The sequence below is a fragment of the Camelus dromedarius genome, chromosome X (assembly GCF_036321535.1).
Source record: "Camelus dromedarius isolate mCamDro1 chromosome X, mCamDro1.pat, whole genome shotgun sequence".
NCBI lineage: Eukaryota > Metazoa > Chordata > Mammalia > Artiodactyla > Camelidae > Camelus > Camelus dromedarius.
The window spans coordinates 107,444,702-107,464,299 of record NC_087472.1 but is presented as its reverse complement, the minus strand read 5'-3'; the positions used below and the strand labels follow the sequence as shown (position 1 = coordinate 107,464,299).

Sequence of the window (19,598 nt, the reverse complement as noted above, 5' to 3'; positions counted from 1 at the left end):
TCCCTCAATTTGACATTGTGATGTTTAAATAAACACAAAGAGCCAGAGCAAGGTAGACACCCCATCACAGTTAGCTGCCAAGTTGTTCTCTGCCAAGGCACTGTGAGAGTCATTTGTTGTGCTGTTGTGAAATAGAAAACAGCCACGCTGCCTTCCATATCTCTCTGATGACCAGCAGAGCTATCATGTGTGGTACCCGCACTCTGAGAGTAAGGAGAATGGTGTCAAGTATGCTTTAAATGACTGAGACTCTTTTTCCCTCTGTCCCCAATTTAGTCTTGGACTATGTTATTTTGCTTGGGGAAAAAAAGGAAGAAATGCCAGAAATCGTCTATGGGAATATGAAACACCGTTCCTAAATCTGAAGCCCACACCACATGGTTTTAGGAAATGGATCTAATGGCAAAGTTTTTGTATCACTGAATGCACCCAGTATTAAAGAAAACACACAAAAACAATACCTGTAAGGTAATCCAGACATTCTAGCAATTTCTTCTCTCGGGAAAAATCTAAGGCAAAGGTGTCAAATGTGTCGTTGAGGTTGATTTCAGGAATTAGGACCTGGGATGATGCCGTTGCCATGGAGACTCTGGAATTTAAACAAAACAACTTTTGAGAAACATCAAGCTGGCTTTCACCATCACTCCCCAGGAATGACAAAATTAAAAGGAAAAGAATTATCGTTAAAAAAATGTATGTATATATATGCATGACAGGGACATGATGCTGCACGCCAGAAATTGACACGTCATAACTGACTATACTTAGATAAAAAAAATGAAAATAGTGGCCGTTTTTACATGGGAGCCTTAAACAAGAATCCTGGGATGGTACAACACAGCAACACAATGCAAATGAGCAAGCTTCGAGCGCAGGCAGAGGAATGGGGCAACAGCGGAATGGCTTCCTCCCTTCCTTTTTACCATCGGAAAATAATTCCCCATGGAGGCAAAAGAATATTCATATTTCACGTTGCTGTGTATTTAACAGCCTGGGCCCTGCACATCTAACCCCACCGAGAAGCACACAGCTCCAGGCGTTTCTTCACACAGCTGTCTGGGAAACTGTTTGTTCCTTTCAGACTCGACCCTGCTCCACTTCAAAGAGGAGTCTCCAAAATTTCCAACTGCATAAAAGGCAAAGTGAAGATTAAAAAAGAATGTTTCCAGATATTGGATTAGTTTAATCAATTACTACCCTTGCTCTAAAATAAACATTAAAAAAGGAGTTTTTGTCTGGCTCATTTTCATTCTCCGTGTGTTCATTTCCTTGCACCATATTCCCAGCAGATGCCATGGAAAATACTCATGAGCTTTCTCACAAATTCCCCCGATGGATGCTGTTTCTCCTTTTCATCAAGGTTGCTAGTTAGACTTCTCGTTTATAAGCTATAAAGCCACCTATTGGTATGTATCAGTCTGCAGTTGACTCTCATGGTGATTCGGAAAGTTGTCATTCATAGCAGAACACTTTTGACTAATTTAAAAAAATGCAAGTGATTCTCTTAAGAACAAGAAGATTATGGCATGCTGTAAACCACTTCTGAGCAAATCAAATTATGCTAGCCTCGTAATCTTCTCGATTTTGGTATTTCATGAAGTTTGATAAACGCCACCAAGGACCTACTAGGTGGCAGGTGGTGTGTAGGGTGCTGGGAATTTTTGAGCAAAGAAACAACTTTTAAATGATTTAGCCACAATCTACTTACTTATTTTCTAATTAACAGTATTGATGCCTGTTCATACAAGGTCACAAAGCTAGCTAGCAGCAGCCAGGAGGAGAATTCTAAGTCTGTACTCTTTCATTTAATCTAGAAAAATTTCAACCTGCTTACCCTAAGAGATGTACCTCCTTTTGCATCTCTTAATGACTCTGAAAGCTTTGGACTTCATAAAGATAATGTATCTTGGCTATACAAATCATATCTGTAGGTCTATCTATACAATGGAATATTATTCAGCCATAAAAAGTAATGAAATACTGATACATGCTACAACGTGGATGAACCTTGAAAGTATTACACTGAGGGAAAGAAGCCAGACACAAAAGGCCACATATTATATGATGTGCTTGTGTGAAATGTTGAGAAGAGGCAAATCCAGAGAGACAGAAAGCAGACGGGTGTTTGCCAGGGGCTGGGGGCAGGGAAATGGGGAGTGACTACATAATGGATGTGGGCTTTTCTGTTGGAGTGATGGAAATATTTTGGAACTTGACAGGGGTGGGAATTGTACAACATTGTGAAGGTACTAAATACCAGTGAATTGGTCACTTTAAAATGGTTAACTTTATGGTATGCAAATTTCACCTCGATAAAAAAAAGTTACACCTGTGAAATGCCCAAAATCCTGAGAAATAAAGTTTCTCTAATTGTATTTCTGGTGCATATTCAGTGCTATGGAGGGAAGACAGTAGGAAGGATAATCAGCAATGTCATAACTGGAATGAGGCTGGGATCCGCACGTGGAAGTTTAAAGAGGCATAAACTCTGGAAAGAAAAGTTTCAAGTGTCTGAATGAGGGTGGAGAATCTAAATCCACCACCTGACCCTTCCACCAAGAAACAGTGAACAGCAGAGTTGTGGTACTTTGTTGGCTAAATATTGCACCCAAGTGAATTGGACTCATTATTACGACAAACAAGCACTAATTTAGACTGCTGGAGAAAGGGATGCTTGCCAGGCAATTTCCACAGACGGTCAAACTGTACTTTAAAAATTGCCTTCCCTCTGACCTATGATCACAAAAATGCCTTCAAACTCAGAAAGACCCCACGATTATTCAACAAATATTTACTAAACCCTTAAAAGAGGTCATGTACTGAAGACCCCAAAACATGTGCATAAATGCATATAAGTTAAAAGAAATATTCCAGGGCCACTTGAACTCCTCAAATAACAATTTCAAAGTGAAACTCCAGTACTTCAGTCTCATGATGTCCAGGGAAAATTGCACCAAGCGATTATAGACCAAGCCCCGAACTTCCTATCACATTTCTTTGCTATACTCAAATGGCACCGATCTTGTGCTCACCACGTTAGAGGCTCTGGTTTGCTCTGAACGGATAATCCCGAGTTGGTGTAAGCTTCTGTTCAGGTTCTTCCCAAATAGATTTCCTCCCTAAGTTTCTCCTGGTTCTATGGTCCACCCACAATGAACTAAAACATGCTTCGGTCAAGTGACACTGTGAACATGCCTGCCATCTGGACGCTGGGAACTTGGCGAAGTAGGGATGGAAGGGATGAGAGTTCCTAAGCCTAGGAGGCAAAGACTGACGGTGAGACTCTCTGGAGATTACTGCAGCTTTTAACACCTAAGCATTTTTTTTTTTTTGATGGAAGGAGAGATATTTATCTCTGGCTACAATTTCAAATTCTTGATTGCAGTGACAGGCGAGCAGAGGTCTGCCAAATTCAACACTTTAGGCATCGTTTTTATCCCCCAAATCCTTGTTGCCCATCTTCTGGCCTTTCAGATGAACTGCCAAAATCCGCCAGGACCCTCCGTGTATACCACTTTCTCAATGCCATGCCTTTACAGTCACATCCGTGTCTGTGTGTACAGGTACATGTGTGCGCGTGCGTGCGTGCGTGTAGCTCTTAACATACTGGAGCAAATAAGGGTGCTGGGTCCTATCTTGATGCTTAATACAGTGGGCTGCACATGACTTCTTGTTTCTATTTCGACTTTGGTGTCATCTCCACAACACTCAGTTGCTAGCAGCCATACGGGGCCAGTTTTCCAGAAGGTAGACATGTCTAGAGCTACAATACTCACAAGGTTGCTGCCAAACTGTCAACACCAGGGGAAGATACTCTGCCCTTCCTGTTTAATATCCCCCCTCCCATGCCTGACCTCCAGCAATGGCACTTAGATAGGTCTCTCTTGGGCAGGTGGGCTACAATGCACATCACCGTGGTAAAACCCACTGAGGTCTCATGTAACAAAACATAGTTTCCTTTAGTCAGCTCCGGATTTCCCAAATGCATTTGACTCTGGCACTCTATTGTTTTAACACCAATGAACACCCTGCAGAACACATTTCAAGAATCACTCATCAGATACACTCTAATTCTTAGAATTAAGTGACATCTTTCCAGTTGACAATTGGAGTTCTTGGCTTTGTGTTCTGGGGAAGTCTTTTGGATCCTTGAATTGCCTATGGCAGTGAGGGAGAGGGGTCACGCTGCGGAGGCTGAGTTCCCGCTAGGAACTCTGAAAACTGAGTACTGTTCAGAGGGAATTTTCCTTTTACCGTCTTCTTGATACAACTTTGCTGCTAGAAGGGATTTTCATTTTAGATTTCTTATAAGTTGTAAACTTTCTTATGCTTGGATTTAGTGAAGAGTTTTGCTTTATTTAACGTAATTTTACAAAAGCGCACACATACAGTCACACCAAGAGCTTTATATTAGTGAGGCTTGAGAATACTGTGTGTTATATAATCCACGTGCAGCCACTGTGTGACTGGGGAGGAAGGAGATTAGCATTTGTTGCATGTTCACCTTGTGATAGGAACTCGGCTAATATTTTTACTACATTATTTCATTGCATCCCTACGACCACCATATTAGGTAGGAATAATCAGTTCTGTTTTACAGCTTTGTTCAAGCATTCACTCCAGTCGGGCAGTTTGCTATGTGCCGGGGCCATAATGGTGAAAACAAGATGGCTGGGTCCTGCCTGCTGGGAGCACAGAATCAAAATGAGACTCACAAGTGTGAGGGAACAGCTCCAATGCTGTCGGTAATTACTACCAAGCAATTAGCAAAGAGCCACACACTTGACTGCAAAGCATATGCATCTCCTACAATGTAAAGCTTGAGGCTCTCCTCAGGTTTTTTTGTTTGTCTGTTTGTTTTTGGATGAATTAAGTAACTTTCTGTGGTCTGACTCAGCTTGCAGGCGAACACACCCACTCTAAGTGATTTAATGATGCAGAAAAATCGCATCCAACTCTCACTTTAGGAAGGTCTGCAGGATCAAAAGTTTGTCCTGGGCTTTCCACCTTTGAAGAGAAGAATAAAGATGGTTTAGAAGTACACGGGCGCCAAAGCCCAAGGCAGACACGATAGCAAGCAGACCTGTGAGGTCATGTTCTAGAGAGGAATGGTAAGTAATAGGAAAACACCAATCCAGCCAACACAATGGAGCAGCTGCAACACCTAAGGCCAGTTCACAGGTGTCGTCAGCAGTGTTGTCACAGCTCCTCATAGAGGGAGCTACTATGAGCCCAGGTTTTTAAGTAGAAAGTAGCTCTGGGATAAACCCGAAGAATCACAGGTAAAAAGTGACAGTGTTAGGATTTGCGCCCAGGTTTCCCAACTCCTAACCCAAGCCCGGTGACCTTTGACTACACTCTGGTTGCTGGGAAGAGAGAAAGGCTCAGGAAGTCACCAAGAGGATTGACGGACAGAGACAGAAAGACAGGGGAGGCGGAAACAGAGGGACAAGGGCTCTTAGCAAATTTTTCTAGGTACTACGGATTCAGACCTGATGGAAGTTCAGACTTCTCGTAAGCCAACCTTCTTATGCTTGGATTTAGTGAAGAGTCTTGCTTATTTAACATAATTTTATAAAAGTGCACATTACAATCACACCAAGAACTTTATATTAGTGAGGCTTGAGAATACAGTGTATGATACGATTCATTTGGAGAGAGAGAGAGATCAGTCATGTTTCTTGATGAGATATGGGCTTGTGAGAGGTAGAGCTGAACGGGGCCAGGCAGGACCTGCTGGGCATCCATGTGCTAGTGTTATGCTTCCAATGCACGTCTTCTTCTAGAACATTCTACCATAACTGTTATGGGACCACGTTCTCTCCCCTCGCTAGGTGAGAATTTATTCCTGTTAGACTTGATCGCAGTTTTAGGCCTGGCTGAGAACTGCAGCTCAGGCTGGCCATTTCATCCGGACACCTCACAATTTATAGCTGGAGAAAAGTACTATTGGATCCCAGTTGGAAACCGTGACGTAAGTGTGAACGCTGTCTAGCAGAGTGTCCTGGGTACACTGGAATACTAGTGCTGTTTGCAGTTTTTAACTTAAGCATGAATATTTCAGGCAACTGGACGCAGGCCAGACGAGAGCAGCGAAGACAATTAAACACTTGGAACCTAAGCGGTATGAAGAAAGAGGCTGGCAGCTCTCGGAGGAGGGAAGAGATCATTTTAAGGATATAAAAGGGATGATAACCAGCTGTTGCCCACGTGCATTGGAAGAGATAAGTATCTAACCAGTTGCAGAGGAAATTTTCTCAAATATAAGAAAGGACACAAAGAAGCTGGCTGGATACTAGGTCACAGTTATAAAAAGCCCTGCAATACTCCTCCCACTGAGGGAACAGTGGAAACGGAAAGCGCGCCACCTGCGTCTGCGCGACACGTGGAGAATTAGCACGCGGAGTGGCACAAGCAAGCCCCTCCAGAAGCCATAGTTTCCTTTCTCCTTCCTTGAAGAAATTCATATCATAAGATGGTGAGTATTTTTCCCCCCTGAGGCCAGGGGTTGGCAAAGTACAGCCCGAGGGCCAAGTCTGGCCTCCCATTTTTGCAAACAGCTTTGCTGGAACACACCCTCGCCCACACCTTGCCGCGTCATGCACGGCGGAGCGCAGGAGCTGGGAGCTGGGATGGAGACTTCAAACCCGCCAAGCGGGGAATAGTCTCTCGTCCTTTACAGGAGCAGTCTGCGGACCCCTGCTCTAGGACACGGACTGGCACAAGTGAGCTGTCTGGGGTCCTCCAGTGGTAGGATTCTTTTACTGTTTTGGCGAAGGGGCAGCTGACTCTGACAACTGGAATGAAAAGTCAAGGCCACTGACATTGGCTGCAGATGTCGTTTAGGTGGCATACCGCTACAGGTGCCTGCAGCAGTGAAGATGAGTCATTTTACGCCAAGCAAGGCCGAGGGCTGAAGGAGCACTGACCCCTGCTAGTTTCACTGCTGGGCTGCCCATTCAAATAAGGTCATTTTTACATTCCCTACCCTAGAATAAAAACTATTCTAAAAGAAGGAGGTATGAAGTTGACAGTTTGGTCCTTTCTTTCTCTCCCACATGAGTCAGCCTCGACTTTTCAGGAGAGGCAAAGCTTCTCAACCAAATAAAATCAGGCCTAACAGAGAACAACACCCGGGTGATTTTTTTTTAAATAGGTAAGCCCTGAGACAGGAGAAAAGATTCCTTTTTATGTTGTGGCCTTCATTTGGCTTCTTTGTTACCAAGTATACGATAAGATCAGGCCTGAGGGTCACAATAAATGCCGTTTTGAACCATTACAAGCTTTCTCCCCACCCCCTCAAAAGCAGGCTGATTTCATTCTTTCTAACTGGCAGACTCTTGTTTCAAAGGCCTTGAACTCCAGGCTGATTCTGAAAAGGCTGACATGTCAAAGGGAAGCATCTTCAGCGGGAACAAAGCAACTCAAAGCCTCTATTCTCTCTGGTACTCAGCCTTGAAAATGCAAACAAAAGCAAGACAGGGCAAGGCCAACCAATCACACCCTAGACGCGGGAGGCCAGCCGCTGAGAATTTCCCAGCAGCCCCTGCACTTACCTCTCGGTGATGTTCTTAGCAGTCTGTAGGAAACGCGCGTGATCATTCTCCTTCAGAGAGTGTTCCGCTTGGGAGATGAGTGATGCCGACCTCTCAATGCACTGTTTGCAGTTTGCAATCTGCTGAGCCAGTTTCCGAAGCCGCATCACCTTGAACAAAAGAGGCACAGAGGTGTTTACATGGGTCGGCTCGCTTAGTGAGAATGCGTCAGTCTGGACCCTCCTAGCGTGTACATTTTGTTGTCTGCCAGTAATCCTTCAATAAAAGTTCAAAAAGTAGACAGAGCAATATGGAAAGCCCAGTTAGGGCACTCTTAGATAGTCTTTATCTCCTTGGAGAAGTGTCGCTAATTTGTTTTATGAGGAAATCCTGAATTGCGAATTGCTTCCCTGTTGATGGGGAAAAAAGGTGTCGCCCAAGGCGAGTTACAGAGGGTCACTGGACCTCTTCCCTGGACCTCTTCTTTCAACCAGTCTATACAATTAAGATCATTGGGAACCCTGGAACTTTAGCTCAGCTTTTCGGCTGGCCCATCGAGAAAATAAAACATCTCTACAGGTGCAAATGTGCGGCTAAGTAAAAACCATTTTCTCAAAAGTTCTTTGCAATCCACGTAATAAAACTGTGATGTAAAAACATTAGGTATTACTATTTCCCACACTATCTAAAACTCATGTGTTAAATTAACAGAAAGGGAGCATTTTTTCCATTGATTAATATTTTTCCTGTTGAGTAGATGAGAGAACGCCAAAAAAAGCACAGCTGGGCCATTTCCCCTCACTGGGAACGTCATTTCCAGGCACTTTGTGCTTACTTGATAACTAAGAACTATTTTGATAAGCATTTCCCAGTCGGGATAAAAATGCTTGTTTGATCCAACCTCCATTCCAATTCCTGATTCCGTCTTGCTTGAAAACGACCCTCAGACGTAATTGACCATACCTCTGGGGCTAGCCAAGATAAGTCCACGGTCACCCACTTGACCGTTCGCACTGGTGTTTGAAATGTGCTGTGAGATGAAGCCCTCTGGCCAGAAGCCAAGTTAAAATTAGACCGCTAATTGGAATTGCCGTGCGCCCAGTGCCCCCGTCCACACAGCCGGGGACAGGTCTTGGCCGGCCTTATGATCATTCCGGAATGGAAAACAGCCCTGGGTGAAAGGGTAGGGAGGGGACCAGTTAATCTGTCTTACAGACAAGACTGGCTCAGGCTCCCTCCAGAATTCCTGCTAACTCCAAGAAATTCCTTCTTTCTCCAAGTCATCACTATCATCCCTGGGCAACTCTAATCGAGGAAAAGGAAGGAAGGAGATGTCAGAACTTGAGGCCTCTGAGGAACGTCCAATTCCGGCTAAGTCGGACTAGAGCAAACAAAGGAAATGAATGCTGAATTCAGAGGCAGCACCCACAGGATTTCAGGCAAGAGTGAGAAAAATTCCTCAAAGTAAAGGGTTAGAGAATGATGTGTCAAAACTCTGGGGCAAAGACTATGTTATTTTAAGCCCGGTAAAAGACTTACCTCATTATATGTAATTATAGTGACCACCGCAGCAGATTAACTGTGTTCATTAGTTGAATAAAATAACACTTATTTTACACCAAATAGAATTTAGCTTCTAACATCATTATATCCAGAGGTAAAGCTAAGAAAGGGATACAGTCCAATTCAAGATATTAGAACACGTCCTTAAGAAACTGTCAGAGGAAGGAATATTTAATCACCCAACATAAAGAATGCTTTAAATTACATGGCCGAATTGAAGACATTAAATACAATTCTAACAAAAGAAAAATAAGGTTCAAATATTCCTTCTGAATAACTTCATGGCCTTTCGGTATGCCTAGTAGGGACCACAGATGACAGACATAACAATGCTTAAAGTTCATTTTCTTCCCCTTCTATCATGATATTGGAAATTAAAAGTGACATGAGGAAAAGAAAAGAAAAAAAAAAACCGCCCTACATCATTCATAAGTTGCAACAAGCCAAAATGAGAGCCTCCTCTGAAAACAGAGAAATGTTTTACAGAAAACGATTGTTGGCATAATTTTACTTTTAGTTCAGTGCACAATTCCATTTGATACACCAGATCAGAGCTTTTCAAACTTGCTGTGCACACGAATCAGCTGGGGATCTTTTAAAGAAAAGCCGTAGATGTTTGGGTCCACATTCCCACATCCCAGGTGAGGAGTTGTCATTGGCAGAACAGCAGGAATCTGCATTTTAACAAGCAAGGAATGTGCTTTGATCTGCAGGTGATGAATCATCAGTATGGACAGGACTAGCATGAAAAAACTAAATAAGAAAGAAGAGGAGAAAAGAAAGTAGCAGAGGGCATTCCTGATAGAAAGGGCAAGTTAGTTTTGTAAAACTTATTTCTTGTGTGTGTGTGTGTGTGCGTGTGCGTGTGCGCGAGCGCGCGTGCGTGCTGCATTTGATGTATATGCATTTCTAACTGTGGGAAAGAAAAAAGAAAAGAAAGGAACGAAGAAAGAAAAAGAGGCAGAGAGAAAGAAAGAAGGAAGGGAAAAAAGAAAAACACTGTTCTAAGTTGGCTGTTCACAAACTATGGTCTGAGCAGACCATGTCCAGCGCACAATCTGTGTGTGCAAATAAAGTTTTACTGACACCGCCATGTGCACGTGTTTATGAATCAATCACCCACAGCTGCTTTCACACTACAGCACTGGGCAGCGGTGAGCTGTTACACCAGAGACCATACGGCAAAACCGACAATATTTATTATCTGGCCCTTTATGGAAAAAGTTTGCTGACTTAAATGATTCTGATCAGGTGGCCCTGATTTGAACCATACTCTGTGAAATACTATCCTAAATGGTACCACACTTCAGAATCAGACACTGAATGTTTAGCAAAATACGAATTTCTTCATTAGAAAACACTTTTTTAATATATATTGCTTAAAAATATTTTCCAACTTGGCACTGTTCTTTTTCTCCCTGACAAGTGTGATTGCACATTGCAATTTCTGGAATTCACTCCATACTCATCATGGAAATACGCTGTTGGTTGGAATCTCCTTTCACTGGGGACACAGGCCTATTTATATCAGTTTTGGTTTTTTTTTTTTCCTGTTTATTTCACCTTACAAATGCTAAATGTATTTTAAATGCTTTTTGATATATGCAGGGTTCCCACCCCAAAACTGTTAGTTCAAACAACTGAACTTCAAGTTAATTATCTTAACTTTTGGAGATTTCCAGTACATAAAAGCAGTGAAGAGAAGGGGCCCTTTTCCTCTTCATACAGTACATACTATTTGCTGTCTGGCTTCTCTCACTCACCATAATTGAGATTCATGTTGGTGCATGTAGCAACAGTTCGTTCCTTTTTGTTGGCTGATTCATATCCCATTGTATGGTTATGTCACAAATCGTTTATCTGTTCACCTGCTGATGGACTCTGGGTCATTTCTCTTAGGGGCTATTACCCTTAATATTAACATGAAAATTCATGTCCAAGCCTTATATAAACCTGTGCTTTCCTTTCTCTTGGTAAAAACCTAGAATGGCTGGATCAAATTGGAAGTGTGTGTTTAACTACTGAAGAAACTGCAGTTTTCCAAAACACACCGTTTCTATTCTTACGAACTGCGTGAGACTTCCAGTTCCCCTAGTCTCACCAGCACTTGGCATGGTCCCCCTTTTCAATTTTAACCATCTTAGTAGGTAAGAAGTGGCATCTCACTGAGGTTTTAATTTGCATTTCCTTAATGACTAATGATTTTGAGCATCTTTTCGTGTGCTTATTTGCCATCTATATACCTTCTTTGGTAAAGTATCTATTCAATTCTCTTATTCATTGTGGTAAAGGGGCTATCTATTTCCTTACTAGTGAGTTTTGACAATTTGTTACATATTCTGGATATAAGTACTTTATTAAATAAGTAATTTATAGATATTTTCTCCTAATTTGTGGCTTATCTTTACATTCTCCTACGAGTGCCTTTTGACAGGAAGTTTTTATTCCTGGCAAAATACAATTTATAATGACCTATATAATTTATAAATACTTCTTTTATGTTTTTGCCATTGTATATAATCTTTGCCCAACCCAAGGTCACCAAGATTTCCTCCCATGTTTTCTTTCTCCTAGAAGTTTTATAGTTTTTACCTTTTACATTTTAGGCATATGATCTTTTTACATTTAATTTTGGTATATGGTGTGAAGTATGGATCAAGTTTCATATTCTTGTGTGTAGATTATCTTCCCCCACGTGGAGGCTGAAACTCAAGTTTCCAAAACTCCCTTGCAGCTGAGTCTTCTTTGCAATTTCAGTGTCAACATTTTTCCCTCTAAAACTTCTAATTTGTTATTTTTATATCTATTTTTTCTTATTTCATATCCTTCTCTTGTGGTTTTTCAAATTTTTGCTCTTTCACAGTAGAAGCTACTTCCTTCATTTATCTCTTTGAACATCTTTTTAATATTTTCTAGTAAATTGAATTGCATCTGAGATGAGAAAATGTCTTGGCGGATTTTGTTGGCTGGATTTTCAGGAAATCAAGATTTCTTTATATACTTTGGAATTGTGGTTTGAGTTTTTAGTTTTGAAGGGGAGAAGTCATTAATGATGTCTTTGTCCCTCACCCTCCTTGCTTAGCCTACCCTGCCTGTTTTGTGGTCACCTTCACCTTGTCCTTGGAAGTCCTCATTCAGGAGTCTTATATTACCTCTGCATTTGGGGGCTTCCGTTTTGTGTGGGTATCAGAAACAGTGCAGAGCCAGGTTCCAACCCAACAACTGACTTGCTCCGGACTCCCAGGTCTGAAGTCTGTTAAAAGCTGTGACCCTAGGCGGAGGTTGGCAATAATCTTTTTTCAGTCCCTTTTAATGAACTGAGAAGCCTTATGCAGCCCACGGCATTAACCAAGGATCCTGATTTCACCCTCCCATATTATCTGGAACACTTCTACTTCCTTTACCCCAATACTTCCAGAACTGTTTATCCAGAGGAGTTGAAGGTGGACCTGCTTTCATCTCTCCCAGACCAGGTCCCAGGAGCCTGTGTCTTAGCCACCATCATGGCTTTGTATTTTGGTTCCACTTCTGGCCCATGGAGATGTTTCCCTGGTTTTGGGCCCAGCTAAGTCTCTTTGCTTTTGTATTTTACTATGTTCCCTATGTTGCACTGGGGTAGAATGGTGGCACCAAAGCATGAAGCCCATGCATCACTATGGCTGGAGCTGGGGACACCCCTTCACTGCTTTGATCTAGCTCATGAGGGGAACCCTCACGCTGGGAAGTTAAGTAAGGGAAAAGAAGACACACTGGCCAGGAAGTGGTGGTGGAGAGTCACTGCAGGCTGAATAACAGCCCCCCAAAGATGCCCACATACTAATCCCAGAAGTTTTAAAAATACGTTAACCTTCATGACAAAAGGGGCTTTGCAGATATGATTAAGATAAAGATCTTGAGATGGGGGATATTATCCTGGATTATCTGGATGGTCCCAATGTCATTACAAGAGTCCTTATGAGAGAAACAGGAGAGTTTGTGTCACAGAAAGAAATCTGAGGATGGAAGCAACGATCAGAGCAATGTGATGAAGAAACCAAGAGCCAAGGAATGTGGGTGGCTTCTAAAAGCCAGAAAAGGCAAGAAATGAATTCTGCCCTAGAATCTCTAGAAACAAGCAGCACTGCTGAAATCTTGACTTTAGCCCAACTGAGACCAGTTTTTGACTTCTGACCTCCAGAAGGTCAGATAATAAATCTGTGTTAAGCCACCAAGTTCGTGGTAATTTGTTACAGGAGAAATAAGGAAGTAATATGAGTACTGAGAACTGATCACTGCACAAAGGCAACAAATTACTTTCCATGTGCATATATCAACCATTCATTACAGCTGTTTTCAGGCTCTCATGTGTCTCAGAACCTGGAAGATGTCAGGTATTAAGAGATACACACTTGTGGGGCATGATGACGGAGGAAGAAATAGATCCTGGACAGATTCCAGGCTGACACGCAGTACAATGTGTATGTGGGGAAAAGTAGCTGTTCAACACATCTGAGTCAGCCCTTGGCCAGGGAATAATATCACATTAATTTGATAATCCACTGGAATAGCTTCAAGAACTATTTGATTTATCTTTTCTGATCACCATCGAAATGTTCATGTCTAAATATTTTTCAATCTATATAGACAAAGGAATTGAAAACATTATACACCTTTAAAATTTTGAAGAAGAAAGAGAAGACATGTATTAGCTGTTGTAATGTCTGTGTACTACCTCATACTTGCCACCTGCCTTTAATTATACATAGTTCATTACAGTTATGAGCAATCACTGAAATTCATGAATTTATTGGATCTCAAATGAATGTTTCCATTTTTAAACACTTACCAATTATCTTTTGAGGGTGGCAGAGAAATGGGTAACACAAAATGGATCACAAGTATTTCAATAAAACTATGACTCATTTAAAAGCAGAATAAAGTGATAGATTCAAAGTTATCAACATTTCTGAATGAATTCTGAATAAATAAGATGGCCATAAAGAATATAATATAAATTTATGAATTGCTCTTTGAAAATAGTTTACTATAAAACCGTAGGAATTTTAAACATACAACATTAGAAAAGAGGTACTATTAATACAGCCACAAAGGGGTGTATGGTATAGTGAAACTACAGGAGCTTCGCCCCCATGAAATTACACCTATCTGAATTCCCTCAAGGGCTTGGGAAAGCACTTCATAATTTGTATCCATATAAAGTTTGATTCATGCAGGTTAACACAGTATTAAATAGGAGAGAGCAATAAATAAGAAATGAACTCTTCCTCTATGGAATCCAACTTCTTACAGAGAGGAGGGATGGAAAACATTGGCTGTAACAGACCAGAGTGCCATGCTGGGCCCTGGGGTTGGGCAATGGAGTAGCCTTTGTATTATAGGTGTGCACAAGAGACCATAAAACAAAGAAAAAGGTGGAGGAAAAAATGGCCAACCAAGGGGCTTTGAACTACATCTTAAAGACTTCAGAGGAAACGATAGAAAATATAGAAAAAGGGGGCACTCAATATTTCCTAAGCTACTGAAACCATGGCAGTATATTTTCTCCAAGGAGAGTCTATGAAATCTTCTGCCCTAGAAATCATACCTTCCCTTCTTTGATCTTGGTTCCAATAATTTGTCGTCTTTGCTGAATGATCTCAATAAGAAGATCGCACTCCTCCATCAATTTGGCTTCTTGACGCGATGCATTGACCTATGGGAGACAGAAAATAGGGAGCATTAATTTGGCTTTTGTTTTCAGTTAAATGCTCTTTTTAAATGTAGACTAGCATATTTCTGGTAACTGCTGAAAAGATATTTTATTTTAAAGAATTTAATGAGGTATAGTTGATGTAAACTACTATAGAATTTTCAGGTGTACAACATAGCAGTTCACAATTCTTAAAGGTTATATTCTATTTATAGTTATTATTAAATGTTGCCTATATTCCCTGTGTTGTACAATATATCCATGTAGCTTATTTATTTTATATATACTAGTTTGTACTTCTTAATCCCCTATCTCACCTTACCTCTCCCCACTAGTAACCACTAGTTTGTTCTCTGTATCTGTGATGAAAAGATATTTTAAATGTTAACTCTTCTTCCAATTATGCAAGGATGGGAAATACAGGACTTAACATGCCTACTCCCTATCTTGCATTCCTGGAAAACATTTATTATCTAATGATAGCAGTCTTTTCTTCCAAGTCAGACTCAACCTCAGAATCTTTAACATACCATATACATAGCTAGTACCAATTAATGGAAAATTGACATTCGAAACCTATTTGCAATTCTTGCTTTTACGTTTTGAAGGGAAGTGCAATTTTAGCCTGTTAAATATAAAAAATTAAAAAAAAACTAATATTATTCTTTTATGGAGAATAGATTATTATCAGTATCTTTTGGACAAATGTTCCAAAAGGAAGATTACAAGATTACATCACATTTATTTAACTTTTCTTTTATATACAGGCATAAACTTTGTATTCAGTCACTATAAAAACATTCACCAGGAAGAGGATGGTTGAATATTTTATTAATCTTATGACATAATTTTAAATCTCACTTCTGGTATACTTCTGAAAGACCAAGGTTCTACAATGAAAGCATGCCATTCTCCTGGAAAGGTAGATCATTATAGAATGCCTTGTATTTGAAGTTTTGAAGACTCATAGTATGCAAGGGAGGGTGACAATTAGCTCATGTTTGGCAACTAGGCTTGGGAAGTACTCTGTACATGCTATTTCCTCCACACCGTGACAATTCTGAAATGCTTATTCACAAACAGAAACCCAGAAATTACAGAGAGCTGTGGGAACTGGAGATAGCATACATGAGTTTTATCATTTTAACACAGCACAGGAGAAGCTGTAGTGTTACAAAGAATGACAACAGTATTGATTACTCCAGCATAACTCAGGAAGGAGACATGGCCCACTCATTAAACTCTTTTGATTTGGGATACATTATTTAACTGCAGTAATTTCACCCTTTATGAATGAGATAAACTGGAAAGCAGGGTCAGGAGTTCAGGATAAAAATTCATTGATGGTTGTTCAGAGAAATCATGTCCTGTTTCCAGAGGCCAGGATTCCTTAAGTTTTATTCCTGGTCAATAAGATATGGCAGAGAAACTACTCAAGATATCTTCTTATTGAGAAGAAGATGGTCACTGGTCATTTCTAGCTAACCATGAGATCATGCCTGTGTCAGATTAGTACCCAGGCATAATTGCTAAATGTTTAATGAACAAAAGAAAAAATTTAAAATGAACTGATGGACAAGTACAGAACATAGAACTCAAGGAACTTAATCACTTGGCTCAGTTTCTCTTACCATTACTTTTTTTTAATTAAAAAAATTTTTTTTTAAATTTATTGAAGTGTAGTTGATTTAAAATGTTAGTTTCAAGGGTACAGCAAAGTGACTCAGCTATACTATATACAGTTATACTATATACATACATGTATAATTTTCTTTTCAGATTCTTTTCCATAATATGTTATGACAAGAAACTGAACATAGTTCCCTGTGCTACCTACTGGTCCTTGTTGTTTATCTCTTTTATATATAGTAATGTGTGTCTGTTTCCCATTACTTTTATGTCACCATTTCTAGTTCCCCTTGAGGCTTCTAGGATCAGTAGAGCTATCTATGGAAATATTTACTTGACACTCTACTACTCTCCAGAAATTTCTTGTCATGCCTTTTGACCTCATACTGAATTTAACAACTGACTACAACCAAGCTGTAAGAAGGATGGGATCATATTGAAACTACAGACACAATATGATGGAGAAAGTAAAATTTCTGGAAAATAGCATCCTATACTTGAAAGGTACCTCCCAAGAATGAGTCCTAACAGCTAAGGAGTACTTGAGCATACAGTTGCAGTAAACCCAACAGGATGCAAGCTCCATGAGGGTAGGGACATTTGGCTGTTGTATGAAATGAGGCATCTATTCCAAGCACCTGGCGCCGTATCTGGCACAGAACAGGCATTCAAAGATATTTGGTAAATGAATGGATAGTGAAAATAACCTTCCAAGAAGAGACAAGGTAAAATGTAATGAAGCAAGTAGCTATCACGATATACTGCAAGTACTCAATATGCAGGTATTGGGTTTATTGGTTTTCTAGGACTGTGTACATACAAAAGTAAGTCTTAACTATTTAAGGGGGAGGATGTTCATTATTTTTACAGTCTATTGAAATGTACTTCACATATCATAAAATTCACCCATTTAAAGTGCACGGTTTTTACAGAAATCAGTTGCATTTCTTTAAACTAACAATGAAATATCAGAAAAGGAAGGTAAAGAAACAACCCATTTTAAAATCACATGCAAAAAAACAAAATACTTAGGAATAAATCTGACCAAGGAGGTGAAAGACTTACACACAGAGAACTACAAAACACTGATTAAGGGAATTAAAGATGATTTAAAGAAATGGAAAGATATCCTATGCTCTTGGACTGAAAGAATTAACATTGTTAAAAAGGTCATAGTACCCAAAGCAATCTACAGATGTAATGCGATCCCCATCAGGTTACCCAGGACATTTTTCACAGAACTAGAACAAATAATCCTAAAATTTATATGGAATCACAAAAGACCCAGAATTGCCAAAGCAATACTGAAGAAAAATAATGAAGCTGAAGGAATAACCCTCCCAGACTTCAGACAATACTACAGAGCTACAGTAATCAAAACAGTATGGTACTGGCAAAAAGACAAGACACATGGATCAATGGAACAGAACTGAGAGCCCAGAAATAAACCTACACACTTATGGTCAATTAATCCTCAACAAAGGAGGCAAGAATAAACAATGGGGAAGAGACAGTCTCTTCAGCACCTGGTGTTGCAAAAACTGGATAGCTGCATGTAACTCAATGAAGTTAGAACACTCCCTCACACCATATACAAAAATAAACTCAAAATGGCCTAAAGACTTAAATATAAGACAAGACACTAAAAGCCTCCTAGAAGAAAGCATAGGCAGAACATTTTCTGACATAAATCTTAGCAATGTTCTCCTAGGGCAGTCTACCCAGGTAACAGAAATAAAAGCAAAAATAAACAAATGGGATCTAATTAAACTTGTAAGACTTTTGCAAAGCAAAGGAAACCATAAGCAAAACAAAAAGACAACCTACAGAATGGGAGAAAATATTTGCAAATGATGTGACAGGTAAGAGCTTACTTTCCAGAATATATAAACAGCTCAGACAACTTAACAATAAAAAAACAAAGAACCCAATTCAAAAATGGGCAGAAGACCTAAACAATCAATTCTCCAATGAAGACATACAAATGGCCAATAGGCACATGAAAAAATGCTCAATATCGCTATTTATCAGAGAAATGCAAATCAAAAAAACTACAATGAGGTATCACTTCACACCAGTCATAATGGCCATCATCCAAAAGTCCACAAATGATAAATGCTGGAGAGGCTGTGGAGAAAAGAGAACCCTTCTACGCTGTTGGTGGGAATGTAGTCTGGTGCAGGCATTATGGAAAACAGTATGGAGATTCCTCAAAACACTAAAAATAGACTTACCATATGACCCAGCAACCCCACTTCTGGGCATTTATCTGGGGGAACTCTAACTTGAAAAGACACCTGCACCCCAAAGTTCATAGCAGCACTATTTACAACAGCCAAGACATGGAAGCAACCTAAATGTCCACTAACATTAATAAAAAAGAATAAAATTATGCCACTGGCAGCAATATGGATGGACCTGGAGATCGTCCTTCTAAGTGAAATAAGCCAGAAAGAGAAAGAAAAATACCATATGATATCACTTATATGTGGAATCTTAAAAAAAAAAAAAAAGACACAAATGAACTTATTTACAAAACAGAAAGAGACTCATAGACATAGAAAACAAACTCATGGTTACCAGGAGGGAAAGGAGGTGGAAAGGGATAAAATGGGAGTTCAAGATGTGCAGATACTAATTACTATACACAGAATAGATAAACAACATGTTTCTTCTGTACAGCACAGGGAACTATATTCAGTATCTTGTAGTAATCTATAATAAAAAAATATGAAAAGGAATATTGTATGTACATGTGTATGGCTGAAACATGATGCTGTACACCAGAAACTGACACAACATTGTAAACTGACTATACTATGATAAATATAAATAAATAAAAAATAAAGTGTAGAGTTTTGTGGGGTTTAGTGTATTCAGAGTTCTATAATCATCATCACAATCTAATCTGAGGAAATTTTCCATATCCCCCAAAGAATTTCCACAGCCACTTTCAGTAACTCCACATTCTCACTACCCACCCCATTTCAAGGCTTAGGGGACCACTAGTCTATGTTCTCTCTCTTTATGGGTTTGCCTGTTCTGGACGTTTCATAGAAATGGAATCAAACAATATATGAGCCTTTGGGTCTGGCTTATTTCACCTAGCATGATGTTTTCAAGATTCCTCCGCATTGTAGTATGTATCAGTACTTTATTCCTCTTTATGCCAGGTAATATTC

General features: G+C 40.0%; 1 protein-coding gene across 2 annotated transcripts in view; it reads right to left on the bottom strand.

The window, feature by feature from the left end:
* Nucleotides 1–19,598, bottom strand: part of MID1 (midline 1) — a 577,456-nt gene that overhangs the window by 29,858 nt on the left and 528,000 nt on the right. For both annotated transcript variants that reach the window (XM_064482590.1, XM_064482591.1), the window contains 3 exons: nt 14,683–14,790; nt 7,557–7,705; nt 462–589 (listed from right to left, as the gene is read on the bottom strand). In XM_064482590.1, the coding sequence (XP_064338660.1) occupies nt 462–589; nt 7,557–7,705; nt 14,683–14,790 (385 nt within the window). The remainder of the gene's footprint in view (nt 1–461; nt 590–7,556; nt 7,706–14,682; nt 14,791–19,598) is intronic.